Consider the following 14,815-nt stretch of genomic DNA (forward strand, 5'->3'; position numbering starts at 1 on the left):
AAAATGTTTATTTTAAAATTAGGAACGAATTAGTTGTAGTAGAATTGTGTCACTCGCATTTACTATTCCTAGTTTTGAGATCTTGTCTCTGGCAGTATTGCCTTTCTAAGCTAATGTTCTCTTTTTTTTTTTTTTTTAATTTTGTTTATTGCAGTAACATTGGTTTATGACATTGTAAAAATTTCAGGTGTACATCATTGTACTTCTATTTCTGCATAGATTACATCATGTTCACCATCAAAATACTAATTACAACCCATCACCACACACATGTGCTGAATTATCCCTTTCACCCTCCTCCCTTCCCCCTTCCCCTCTGGTCACCACCAGTCCAATCTCTGTCCCTATGTGTTTGTTTATTGTTGTTATTATCTACTACTTAATGAAGGAAATCATACGGTATTTGACCTTCTCCCTCTGACTTATTTCACTTTGCATTATACCCTCAATGTCCATCCACGTTGTCACAAATGGCTGGATTTCATCGTTTCTTATGGCTGAGTAGTATTCCATTGTGTATATATACCACAGCTTCTTTATCCATTCGTCCCTTGATGGGCACTTAGGTTGCTTCCAAGTCTTGGCTATTGTGAATAACGCTGCAATGAACACAGGGGTGCATGTACCTCTACAAATTGGTGCTTTCAAGTTCTTTGGATAAATACCCAACAGTGGAATAGCTGGATCATATGGTAGTTCTATCGTTGATTTTTTGAGGAATCTCTATACTGTTTTCCATAGTGGCTGCACCAGTTTGCACTCCCACCAGCAGTGTATGAGAGTTCCCTTCTCTCCACATCCTCTCCAACACATGTTGTTTCCTGTCTTGTTAATTATAGCCATTCTGATGGGCGTGAGGTGATATCTCATTGTAGTTTTGATTTGCATTTCCCTGATAGTTAGTGATTTTGAACATCTTTTCATGTGTCTGTTGGCCATCTGTATATCTTCTTTGGAGAAATGTCTGTTCAGGTCTTTTGCCCATTTTTTAATTGGGTTGGTAGTTTTTTTGTTGTTGAGATGCATGAGTTCTTTATATATTTTGGAGATTATATATTTTGGAGATTAAGCCCTTATCAGAAGTATGGTTTGCAAATATCTTCTCCCAATTGTTAGGTTGTCTTTTCGTTTTGTTGATGGTTTCCTTTGCTGTGCAGAAGCTTTTTAGTTTGATGTAGTCCCATTTGTTTATTTTTTCTATTGTTTCTCTTGCCCGGTCAGACGTGGTGTTTGAAAAGATGTTGCTAAGACCGATGTCGAAGAGCGTACTGCCTATGTTTTCTTCTAGAAGTTTCACAGTTTCAGGTCTTACATTCAAGTCTTTAATCCATTTTGAGTTAATTTTTGTGTATGGTGTAAGGTAAGGGTATATTTTCATTTTTTTGCATATGGCTATCCAGTTTTCCCAACACCATTTGTTGCAGAGACTTTCTTTTCCCCATTGTATGTTCTTGGCTCCTTTGTCAAAGATTAGCTGTCCATAGATGTGTGAGTTTATTTCTGGGCTTTTGATTCCATTCCATTGATCTGTGTGTCTGTTTTTGTGCCAGTACCATGCTGTTTTGGTTACTATAGCTTTGTAGTATATTTTGAAATCAGGGAGTGTGATACCTCCAGCTTTGTTCTTTTTTCTCAGGATTCCTTTAGCTATTTGGGATCTTTTGTTGTTCCATATAAATTTTAGGATTCTTTGTTCTATTTCTGTGAAAAATGTTGTTGGAACTTTGATAGGGACTGCATTGAATCTATGGATGGCTTTAGGAAGTATGGGCATCTTAACTATGTTAATTCTTCCAATCCAAGAGCACGGAATATCTTTCCATTTCTTCGTGTCTTCTTCAATTTCTTTCAGCAGTGTTTTATAGTTTTCGGTGTACAGATCTTTCACCTCTTTGGTTAAGTTTATTCCTAGGTATTTTATTCTTTTTGTTGCAGTTGTAAATGGGATGGTATTCTTAATTTCTCTTTCTGTTACTTCGTTGTTAGTGTACAGAAATGCAACTGATTTTTGTATGTTGATTTTGTATCCTGCAACTTTACCATATTCGTTTATTACTTCTAAAAGTTTTCTGGTGGATTCTTTAGGGTTTTCTATATATAAAATCATGTCATCTGCAAATAGTGACAGTTTCACTTCTTTCTTTCCAATTTGGATCCCTTGTATTTCTTTCTCTTGCCTGATTGCTTTGGCTAGGACTTCCAGTACTATGTTAAATAGGAGTGGTGACAGTGGGCATCCTTGTCTGGTTCCTGTTCTTAGAGGGATAGCTTTCAGTTTTTCACCATTGAGGATGATATTAGCTGTGGGTTTCTCATATATGGTCTTTATTATGTTGAGATACTTTCCTTCTATACCCATTTTATTCAGAGTTTTTATCATAAATGGATGCTGTATCTTGTCAAATGCTTTCTCTGCATCTATTGAGATGATCATGTGATTTTTATTCATTTTATTAATGTGGTGTATTACGTTGATTGATTTGCGAATGTTAAACCATCCCTGCATCCCTGGAATAAATCCCACTTGATCATGGTGTATAATCTTTTTAACATATTGTTGTATGCGATTTGCTAGTATTTTGTTGAGGATTTTTGCATCGATGTTCATCAGTGATATTGGCCTGTAATTTTCTTTTTTTTTAAAGATTTTATTTATTTATTTTTCCCCCAAAGCCCCAGTACATAGCCGTATGTCACAGCTGCACATCCCTCCAGCTGCTGTATGTGGGATGCGGCCTCAGCATGGCCGGAGGAGTGGTGCCTCAGTGCGCACCCGGGATCCGAACCCGGGCCGCCGGCAGCGAAGCGCACGCACCCAACTGCCAAGCCACGGGGCCGGCCCCGGCCTGTAATTTTCTTTTTTTGTGTTGTCCTTGTCTGGTTTTGGTATCAGGGTAATGTCAGCTTCGTAGAATGAGTTAGGGAGCTTCCCCCCCTCCTCAACTTTTTGGAAGAGTTTGAGAAGGATAGGTATTAAGTCTTCTTTGAATGTTTGGTAGAATTCACCAGGGAAGCCGTCTGGTCCTGGACTTTTATTTTTGGGGAGGTTTGTGATTACTGTTTCGATCTCCTTACTGGTGATTGGTCTATTCAAATTCTCTACTTCTTCTTGATCCAGTTTTGGAAGGTAGTATGATTCTAAGAATTTATCCATCTCTTCCAGATTGTCGAATTGGTTGGCATATTGCTTTTCATAGTATTCTCTTATAATCTTCTGTATTTCCGAGGTGTCTGTTGTAACCTCTCCTCTTTCATTTCTGATTTTACTTATTTGTGCCTTCTCTCTTTTTTTCTTGGTGAGTCTAGCTAAAGATTTGTCAATTTTGTTGACCTTTTCAAAGAACCAGCTCTTCGTTTTATTAATTTTTTCTATTGTTTTTTTGGTCTCTATTTCGTTTATTTCTGCTCTGATTTTTATTATGTCCCTTCTTCTACTGATTTTGGGCTTGGTTTGTTCTTCTTTTTCCAGTTCCTTTAGGTGCATTGTTAGATTGTTTATTTGAGATTTTTCTTGTTTGTTGAGATAGGCCTGTATCGCTATAAACTTCCCTCTTAGAACCGCTTTTGCTGTATCCCATAAATTCTGGCATGTCGTATTTTCATTTTCATTTGTCTCCAGGTATTTTTTTATTTCTTCTTTGATTTCTTCGTTAACCCAGTCATTGTTCAGTAGCATTTTGTTTAATCGCCACGTATTTGTGGCTTTTCTGATTTTCTTCCTATAGTTGATTTCTAGTTTCATACCGTTGTGGTCAGAAAAGATGCTTGGTATTATTTCAATCTTCTTAAATTTATGGAGACTTGTTTTGTGGCCTAATATGTGATCAATCCTGGAGAATGTTCCATGTGCATTTGAAAAGAACGTGTATTCTTTGGTTTTTGGATGGAATGCTCTGTATATATCTACTAGGTCCATCTGTTCTGGTGTGTCGTTTAAGGCCACTGTTTCCTTATTGATCTTCTGTTTGGATGATCTATCCGTTGGTGTAAGTGGAGTGTTAAAGTCCCCTACTATTATTGTGTTACTGTCTATTTCTGTTTTCATGTCTGTTAATAATTGCTTTATATATTTAGGTACACCTACATTGGGTGCGTAGATATTTACAAGTGTTATATCCTCTTGTTGGATTGTTCCCTTGATCATTATGTAATGCCCTTCTTTGTCTCTTTTTACAGTTTTTGTTTTAAAGTCTATTTTGTCTGATATGAGTACTGCTACCCCAGCTTTCTTTTCATTGCCATTTGCGTGGAGTATCTTTGTCCATCCCTTCACTTTCAGTTTGTGAGTGTCTTTAGGTCTTAAGTGTGTCTCTTGTATGCAGCATATATATGGGTCTTGTTTTTTATCTGGTCAGCCACCCTGTGCCTTTTAATTGGAGCATTTAGTTCATTGACGTTTAAAGTAGCTATTGATAAGTATGTACTTACTGCCATTTTTTAACTTTTTTTTTTTTTTCTCAGTGTTTTAGTAGTCCTTCTCTGTTCCTTTCTTCTTCTATACAGAATTGATGGTCACTTTAGTTTGACCTCTGTCTGAAAGCTGTACTCTTAACTCCCCTCCTCCCTCCTTTTATGTTTTTGATATCATATCTAACCTCTTTTTGTGTATTTGTATCCATTACGTTCTAATCATGGAAATAGATAATTTTTCCTATTTGTGGTCTTCTCTTTTCCCCTTAAATCAGTCCCTTTAACATTTCTTGTAGCACTGGTTTCTTGGTGACAAACTCCTTTAATTTTTGCTTATCTGGGAAAATTTTGATCTCTCCTTCCATTTTGAATGATAACCTTGCTGGGTAGAGTATTCTTGGCTGTAAGTTTTTTCCTTTTAGCGCTTTAAATATATCATGCCATTCTCTTCTAGCCTGTAAGGTTTCTGCTGAGAAGTCAGCTGATAGCCTTATGGGGTTTCCTTTGTATGTAACTTGACATTCTCTTGTGGCTTTTAGGATTCTCTCTTTATCTTTAATTCTGGACATTTTGATTATGATGTGTCTTGGTGTGGGCCTCTTTGGGTTTATCTTGTTTGGGGCTCTCTGTGTTTCCTGTACCTGGATGTCTGTTTCCTTCCTTAGGTTAGGGAAGTTTTCATCTATTATTTCTTGAAATAGATTCTCTGCCCCCTTGTCTCGCTCTTCTCCTTCCGGGACACCTATAACACGGATGTTAGTGCGCTTGATGTTGTCCCAGAGCTCCCTTAGACTGTCCTCACTCTTTTTAATGCTTTTCTCTTTTACCTGTTCACCTTGGGTAATTTTTTAACTTTAAGGTTGTAAGTAGATGATCTTGATTTAAGAGCAACAGACTGTGAAGCAGTAGTATACTAGGATAAAGTTTAGTACTATAATAAAATAAGACTTAAGTAGGTAACTGATATATTTCATGATTACACATAGATGTACTGTATTGTAAGTATGCACAAATGGTAAGTAGAACATATGTGACTAGAATTATTTTTTTTTTTTTTTTTTTTTTTTTTTTATTATTTATTTTATTTTTTCCCCCCAAAGCCCCAGTGGATAGTTGTGTGTCGTAGCTGCACATCCTTCTAGTTGCTGTATGTGGGACTCGGCCTCAGGATGAACGGAGAAGTGGTGCCTCGATGCGCACCCGGGATCCGAACCCGGGCCGCCAGCATCGCAGCGCGCGCACTTAACCACCAAGCCACAGGGCCGGCCCTGTGACTAGAATTATTATTGCTTTATTGGAGCAGACCAAATTTCTAGTATAGTGGTTCTCTTGTCCACAATCAGCATCTGTGCTGACTTTTTTCCTTAACACAATGTATAAATTATATTTTATTACATTTTCATATGTTATAAGGCCAAAGTCCGGGACTGTCTGCTCTCAGCCTCCCTCAGTAGTTCAGATTCAAGGTGTTCCCTCCTGTGTTCTCTCCCTCCCACTTTGACCATCTACCTTTGTGGTCTTTGAGGAGCACATTCAGGTCTGACACCTTTGCCCTGGTGTCAGAGGGCTCAAGGTCAGCAACAGCGTTAGGATAGGAAACTAACCTGAGAGCAACAGCTTGGTCACCTTATAGCTCACGTGGAGGTGTCTTCGCCCAGAGTTGTGACATGAGAGAGAAGAGAGGGCAGAATGAAAAAAGTCTGTAGAGCACTGTAGTGAGAGAGAGCCTAGCAATGGAGTGGGGAAGGGAGTGAAGGTTGTAGGGCAGATGAGTGGACAGAGTCCTGTCGGCTCATGTCAACCCTATGCTTTTTCTGATGGAAGACATTTCTGGTAGAAAGCCCTGAAAAAAGTCAAGGTATTGCAGCTGGGCTTAGGGAAGCTGTCCTTACCTTTTTTTTCCCCTCCTCATTTATACCTCAAATTCCTTAGATTGTGAGAGATAAGTTTTCCTGCCATAATTAGAAGTCCAAGCAGGTGCTGATGCATTGGCTAAATGGTCAGCAAACAAGCATAATGGCTAAGTGTAATCAGTAGGAATAATTCATCTGTCTTTCCATTCAGTTAAGGGTGGAGGTGGGGGCAAATTTAGATAACAGAGTGAAGGAGTTTGTCCAGCGGGAGAGAGATGGAAAAAAGGGAAGGCTAAAATACCACAGGTGAATTTTGTTCATTTTACAATTTTACAGTTATGCTAAGGATTGGCATTCTTGAGCTTCACTTTGCATAGAAAAATGAAACCTTGTAGAATCCGTTGTGAATACCCTTGCGGCTTAGTAGAAATATTTTCCAGTATGCAGCCAAGTAAGTTTTGTAGCCAGAGAGTGACCAATACCTGTCATAAAACCCGGGTAGTTTTACTCCATTGGAGATTTGAAGCTGCTGCTGATTGAGAGTTGTGTATAAACTTAAATAGAGTTAAAACAGCAACACATTGACAGCAAAGAAAAATGAAAACTGACAGCAGAGAGAGAAACTCTACCTGAACAAATGTGTAACATCACGCTTCTATTTAAATGGGGACGGGGCTGGCCTCATGGCTTGGTGGTTGGGTGCACGCACTCCGCTACTGGCGGCCCGGGTTCAGAGCCCAGGCATGCACCAACGCACTGCTTGTCCGGCCATGCTGAGGCCGCGTCCCACATACAGCAACTAGAAGGATGTGCAACTATGACATACAACTACCTACTGGGACTTTGGGGAGAAAAAGGGAAAAAAAGGAGGAGGATTGGCATGGATATTAGCTCAGGGCTGATCTTCCTCTCACACACACACACACACACACACACACACAAGTGGGGACAAGTAAGTCTCTTATACCTCTGCTGTGACATGGGACTAAGCTGTGGTGTCTGGAAATGCTGGGGTCACAGTCAGTTTGAGCTTTGCCTCAGATTAGTGTAGGTAATAGTAAAATATGGAAGCTTGTGTTGTTTTTTTTTTTGTTTGTCTGTTTTTTTGCTGTGGAAGATTCGCCCTGAGCTAACATCCATGCCAGTCTTCCTCTATTTTGTATATGGGTTGCTGCCACAGCGTGGCCGCCAGTGAGTGGTGTAGGTCCGTGCCCGGGAGTCGAAGCTGGGCCGCCAAAGTCGAGCGTGTTGAACTTAACCACTAGGCCGCGCGGCCAGCCCCAACGTCATTGTATTTTTTTAAATAAATAGTGGTTGTCGGATTTAACTTCCAGTGGTAATCTCACCACTCATTTATATTCCAGTATGCTTTCTTGAATGGGTAAGAGGGGATGGGGTTATAGGTGGTTTACCAGAACTGCATATGGCCACCACCTGCGGCCTCTGTCCTGAGGAGGAGGAAGTTGGGGAGTGCTGCTGTAGCAGTGATGCTGTATATTAGTGATATTAATGACCCTGAGGTGTCAAGAAAATGCTATTACATTTTTTTTATAGCTTTAAGACGGCAAGATAGTGTAGAGCATTTAAGAAAGATTTCCACTGAAAATGGTTGGAGGGTTTTAAAACTCAGAGAACCAAGCTTCAATATTATAGAAACTTCACTTTTCTAAGGCGCCTTGTTATCTGAAAATACCAGATAGAAATTTTTTCTGCACAACAATCTATTTTCCTTAGTGGTAGGTTGGTTAGGAGCTTCACGTCTGTTCTTTTTTTTTTTTTTTTTTTTTAAAGATTTTATTTATTCATTTTTTCCCCCCAAAGCCCCAGTAGATAGTTGTATGTCGTAGGTTCACATCCTTCTAGTTGCTGTACGCGGGACTCGGCCTCGGGTTGGACGGAGATGTGGTGCCTCGGGGCGCACCCGGGATCCGAACCCGGGCTGCCAGCATCAGAGCGCGCGCACTTAACCGCTAAGCCACGGAGCCGGCCCTTCACGTCTGTTCTTTGGAGGGCTAAGGTTCCAGTAGAAACTCCTGAGGAGGCGGTCAGCAGGATGAGAAGATGACCAGTGTGGCCTGACTCTAGCTGCCTATCCCTACTCTAGCCGTAGTGACTCTGCTTTTATCTATTTTGTAATCATGAGGCTTCTGTGTGTTTGAATAAAACTTTTTGCCCTGGAAAAGTTTGGAAACCAGGCCGCATCTGTTACCTAGAATGTTAAAAGTATTTGGAGCAATGGAAAACTCAAGGCCTGCATTAATACAGTAGCCACTAGCCCATCTGGCTATTTAAATTGAAATTAATTAAAATAGAGCCTTATAAAAGACAAGCCTTAAAAGTAGAGCTTTATAAAGTGGGGTGGGGGCTGGCCCCGCGGCTTAGCGGTTGAGTGCGCGCGCTCCGCTACTGGCGGCCCGGGTTCGGATCCCAGGCGCGCACCGATGCGCCGCTTCTTCGGCCATGCTGAGGCCGTGTCCCACATACAGCAACTAGAAGGATGTGCAGCTATGACATATACAACTATCTACTGGGGCTTTGGGGAAAAAAATAAATAAATAAAAATTATAAAAAAATAAATAAAGTGGGGTGGGATGTGTGTATGAAATCCTTTTAGGAAAAGTTAGGTTATAAATACATTATATAAAAGGCAATAGAAATGGGGCACAGATACTAAAAACATAAAAGGTATGCTTCTTGTCTATGGATCCTAGATCAAGGATCTCATTTATAGCCCTATCTTCTGATTTCTAGCATAGTAAATGTAAATGAATTGCTTTCTTTCTGATGCTGTTTAATTTAATAGCATTATATTAATGTTCCAGGAGCACCATTTTAACTTGCACTGTGTTACCTACTGCTTAATAAGCTAATGCAGTTGTTTCTTTTTCTGGTAGGAATCAGTCTTTGCACTTGCATCTCAAGCACTATGGTGTGAACTGTGATGACTGGTTATTACGCCTCATGTGTGGGGGAGTAGAAATCAGAACAATTTATGCTGCTCATAAACAGGCAAAGGCTTGCCTCATTTCCAGACTAAGCTGTGAACGAGCTGGGACCAGGTTTAATGTCCGAGGAACAAACGATGATGGTCACGTCGCTAATTTTGTAGAAACAGAACAGGTATATAGTGTTTTATATTGCTTAATTCGTGTATTAGATGAGGGGCACAGAAAATAATGGAATGACAGATTTTTATTTGATTCAGAACTCATTTGATGTCTGTAATGTCATTTTATGGTTGTTCTTAGCTACTTATTGGCCTTAAGAAAGGCTTCCCTGAAAGAAACTTATTTAGGTATAGCTCTTCAAATAAGTAACAAGAATTTACTAATTAGCATAGCGTCAGTGCTGTACATTTTGGTATTGAATTTAAAAATCCTCAATAATAGAGCTAGACAACTTAGTGTTTTTTTGGGAAATTAAATCAAACCCAACTCTTAAAGGCCAATATATGTACCATCTAAAATTAAAAACTATGGTATTTTTGGCTATGAAACTATATAATTATAAATTCAGGCCACGTCCCCAGCCCAACTCAGTTCTTCAAATTAGCTTTTGAAAAATAGAAAAAACTAAAGAAAAAAATTAAATGAAATATAAAGGTATGTATGTAAAATATTGAGATTTAAAAAGAATTCCTTTTTAAAAGTTGTGATTCTCATGCATATATTTTTACTATTTTCTTGGTTAAAGAGAGAACTGTTACTAACTGAAAAAATCAAACTTATTTAGTGGCCTATTTTGATTTTGTTAGGACAATTTGTAAATGAGAGATTGATCAGAAGATGTAACTAGTGTGCAACAGATGTTAGTAAATTTGCTTTCTAATGCAGAGGTATCAACTTTGTGGAAATATTTTATGTATTATTTTTCTCTGTAGGTTGTGTACTTAGATGACTCTGTTTCTTCCTTCATACAAATCCGGGGATCTGTTCCATTGTTCTGGGAGCAACCAGGATTGCAGGTATGTGTTTGACATTGTTTTGTTTTGTTTTTTTTCTCTTGAATATTTTACATATTTTCTAAACTTTCAGGATAGTTCATTGGATAGTTCTATTATTCAATTTAATAATATTAGGTAGATTTGCAAATGAGGGTCTAAGTACAGAGTTCTTGGAATTGTCTTAGCTATTTTTCTTTTCATGTTCTTTCAAATTTCTGTAGAAATTCAGCTGCTGTATTTAGTATTAAAAGTTTGATGTTTTAATAATGCGTTGATTTTCAAAGTGTTTCCATATTTACTATCTCAGTATCTTAATATATAACAATTTAGTCTCTTCAGGCAGAAGAATATAGTAGTTAAAAAAAAGCTTCTGAAACCAGACTTCTCAATTTGCATCCTTACTCTTCCACTGCTAGCTCTGTGATATTGGGCAAGTGATTTAACCTCTCTGTGTCTCAGTTTTCTTATCTGTAAAATGAGAGTAATAATATTAGTAGTTCCTACTTCATAGGGTTGTTGTAAGTATGAAATGAAAAGTACTAAGAGTAGTTGCCTGGCACACATGGCCAGCGCTGTGTAAGGTTGGCTGCTGTTGTTATCAAGAGTATATCTGCTCCTCAAATTTTCCTTTGTAATTTGTAGTGACCCATCATCTTTAATATGTCCTCTGGCTTGCTTTCTGATTTTTTTTTTTTTTTTTTTTAAACTTGCTTAATATAAATGTCTGATCATTAAAATATAAGATTTTTTTCATGTAAAGTCATACTGTTAGCTTGCCCGTAATAGTGTGATTTTGCATTTTATTTTTATTCAAAAATCTTTAGTCCTGGAAGTATAAGTTATTTTCATTTTAGGCTTCTAGTATATATTGTCTAGTAAATTTTATGCCTCAGCCTATATACTATTGAGAAAAAGGACAAAAAAAATCTTGCCTCCTTTTAGTTCACAGCTGGATCTCTGATACATTTTAGGATGTTTTTTATTGTGAAGAAAACTTTCAGACTACTTGAATCTTTTCATTATTGCAGTTTGTTTAAGACAGGCCAGCAGGGCCGGCTCCGTGGCTTAGCGGTTAAGTGCGTGCGCTCTGATGCTGGCGGCCCGGGTTCGGATCCTGGGAGCGCCCCGAGGCACCACTTCTCCGTCCAACGCGAGGCCGAGTCCCACGTACAGCAACTAGAAGGATGTGAACCTATGACATGCAACTATCTACTGGAGCTTTGGGGGGAAAAAATGAATAAATAAAATCTTTAAAAAAAAAAAAAAAGACAGGCCAGCAATTAACAAGGATGAACACTTCCCTACAGCTTGTAAAATTCTTGAGTTATTGCCAATTATTTTGACCTGTTTGGGTTTTCTCTTTGACATGTAGGTATAACTTAAAATAGATATAGCTCTCTCCAAATTTCTCTTGGGAAAGAATCCTAACCCTACTCCACTTCTAAGCTTTTGTGATCAGAGAAGGGTGCTTGGAATATTTGCTTTAAGAACATTCCTAAAGGGCCGGCCCCGTGGCTTAGCGGTTAAGTGCGTGCACTCCGCTGCCGGCGGCCTGGGTTCGGATCCCGGGTGCGCACCGAGGCACCACTCCTCCAGCCATGCTGAGGCCGCGTCCCACGTACAGCAACTAGAAGGATGTGCAGCTATGACAGACAACTATGTACTGGGGCTTTGGGGGAAAAATAAATAAATAAAATCTAAAAAAAAAAAAAGAACATTCCTAAAGCCCTGCTTTGATGCAAGGTGAATGCTTTTGCTTTAGAGACAAGCTTGTGTAAGAGATTCTGGTAACCTGTGTATGGGCCCTCTATTATACTACTTTCTGTGTTATTTTTTTAAGAAGTTCAGAACTACAGCATTTGATTATTCAGTAAGATTGGATCCTGAGTAGTTGTATTGACGGATCCTCCTGGGTAGGACTTCCTTCCTACTTCCTTCTGTATTCTGTGGCCTGCCCACACAGCTAGTCTGGCCAGCTAACATCATATGATTATGGGCTGAAAACTACGGACTTTAAAACCATGGTAGAGATAGTAATTTTCGAGACATCGAGACAGTCCAGCAGTTCTGCTAAATTGTCACTGAGCTGGCCTGTTGTTGGGTTGGGTTGAGGATTGGGTCAGCAGTTCTCAGTTTAGCTTAGTAGTTGTTTTTTTTTTTATTGAAGTGTAATTGACATACAATATCCTGTTAGTTTCAGGTGTACATCATAGTAATTTGATATTTATATATGATGAAGTAATCACTACCATCTGTCACCATACAAGTTATTATAATATTATTGACTGTTTTCCCTGTCCCTGTGCTGTACATTACATTCCTATGACTTATTTTATAACTGGAAGTTTGTACCTCTTAATCCCTTTCACCTAGTTCACCTGCCCAACCCCTCCTCCCTCTGATCTACCTCACACTTGTCAGAGTGGCTACTATCAAAAAGACAAAAAATAACAAGTGTTGACGAGGATGTGGAAAAAAGGGAACCCTTGTACACTGTTGGTGGGAATGTAAACTGGTGCAGTCACAATGGAAAACAGTATGGAGGTTCCTCAAAAAATTAAAAATAGAACTACTGGGCTGGGCCTCTGGCCAAGTGGTTCAAGTTCCACGTGCTCTGCTTTGGCAGTGCGGGTTCGTGGGTTCGGTTCCCGGGTGCAGACCTATACCACTCATCAAGCCATGCTGTGGCAGCGACCCATGTACAAAATAGAGGAAGATTGGGACAGATGTTAGCTCAGGGCTAATCTTCCTCAAGCAAAAAAAGAGGAAGATCAGCAACAGATGTTAGCTCAGAGCTAATCTTTCTCAAAAAAAAAAAAAAGAACTACCATATGATCCAGCAGTTCCACTTCTGGGTATTTATCTGAAGAAAATGAAGACACTAATTTAAAGAGATATGCATCTTTATGTTCATTGAAGCATTATTTGCAATACCAAGATATGGAAGCAACCTAAGTACCCATCGATAGATTAATGATAAAGAAAATGTGATACAGACACACACACACACACACACATGCATACATACATACAGTGGAATATTAGCCATAAAAAAGAATTAAATCTTTCCATTTGCAACAACATGGATGGACCTTGAGGGTATTATGCTAAGTGAAATAAATCAGACAGAAAGAAACAAATACTGTATGATTTCACTTGTATGTGGAATCTAAAAAACACAACAAATGAAAAAACAAAACAGAAACAGACTCCTAGATACAGGAAACAAACTGGTAGCTTAGTAGTTTTTAAAGTCAGCCATTCTTTGAACAGGAATGGATTAGTTTCATGAGTCTCTTTTACAGCAAAACATTTTCCCCATCATTCTAAAAGAGTAGGTAATAGAGGAATGAAAATATTTAATTGATTTAAAAACAATGAAAAAATAGATACTGATTTTTAAAAATAAAAATACCAAGTCCAAAAATTAATTTTCCCGTAGAAGACAAACAGGGACTTTGAGTTACAGTGGTTGAAAATGGTTGTGAGGTGTCCTGTGTGTTCTCGGGACTGGAATTGATTATAGGGGATCCTTGAAGTTAGTGTTGCCTAGTGAGATGTCCCACTTCAGAAGTCATGGACAGAGAATCCTTAGACAGTTGGCCCTTGACTTGCCTCTTGTCCTCCATGATTCTTCCTCTGAGGTTTTCTAATTAAAAGATTTTAAAGGAATCATCTGAAGTAATTTTAAAATGCAGCTTCATGGCCTTAACTTCTCATCGGCTGAAATAGAATCTCTTGGAATGGGGCCAGGAATCTGCGTTTTTAACCAAGTTCCCTACCACTCAAATTTGAGAACTTCTGTTGTACAAGATCCTACCCTAGTGACCGTGAAGCGTATCAAGCCCCGTCTGCTCCAGCAGCCAGTCCTGAGCAAGTAAAGGTAGCCCTATACACTTAGCCCCAGTGTTCTCCTAGCCACTGGGACTTGCCCTTTCTTTCCAGTCCCACTACTATCATCCCAGTTAAGGTCTTCATAATTCCTTCTTGCCTGGGATATTCTCAGTTTTCTAACTGGTCACCTCCTAGCTCTCTGGCAGGCAGTTCCTCCCACCTTTGATGTATTATGCTCATTAGATCTAATGGGCATCCATTTCTTCATGATCTGGCTTCTTCTACCTATCCAACTTCATGCCTTGTGATTTTTTTTTGTCGTGTGTGAGGAAGATCAGCCCTGAGCTAACATCTGATGCCAATCCTCCTCTTTTTTTGCCAAGGAAGACTGGCCCTGGGCTAACATCCGTGCCCATCTCCTCTACTTTATATGGCACACTGCCACAGCACGGCTTGACAAGCAGTGCCTCGCTGCGTGCCCAGGATCCGAACCTGCAAACCCTCAGGCCGCCTCAGTGGAGTGCGTGCACTTAACTGCTATGCCACCGGGCCAGCCCCATGCCTTGTGATTTTTTAACAGGAATCCACTGCTCCCAAAATTAATGTTTGTTTTGCTCCCAAAAAACAAACTTCACTAGCCAACTTAGATCTCATGGAATGCATTCAGTCACTCCTCCACACTGATCTCTCTTTTTTTTTTTGTGAGGAAGATCAGCCCTGAGCTAACATTCATGCCAATCCTCCTCTTTTTGCTGAGGAAGACTGGCCCTGGGCT

The 14,815-nt window shown here is 39.3% G+C and overlaps 1 protein-coding gene across 5 annotated transcripts in view; it reads left to right on the forward strand.

Moving 5' to 3' along the window:
* SYNJ1 (synaptojanin 1) overlaps positions 1 to 14,815 on the forward strand; it is a 94,068-nt gene that overhangs the window by 23,767 nt on the left and 55,486 nt on the right. For all 5 annotated transcript variants that reach the window (XM_087418143.1, XM_087418146.1, XM_087418144.1 and 2 more), the window contains exons 5-6: positions 9,158 to 9,383; positions 10,144 to 10,227. In XM_087418143.1, coding sequence (XP_087274269.1) covers positions 9,158 to 9,383; positions 10,144 to 10,227 — 310 coding nt within the window. The remainder of the gene's footprint in view (positions 1 to 9,157; positions 9,384 to 10,143; positions 10,228 to 14,815) is intronic.

This window comes from Ceratotherium simum, chromosome 27, assembly GCF_057802395.1.
Source record: "Ceratotherium simum simum isolate JZ-2026a chromosome 27, ASM5780239v1, whole genome shotgun sequence".
In the NCBI taxonomy this organism is placed as follows: domain Eukaryota; kingdom Metazoa; phylum Chordata; class Mammalia; order Perissodactyla; family Rhinocerotidae; genus Ceratotherium; species Ceratotherium simum.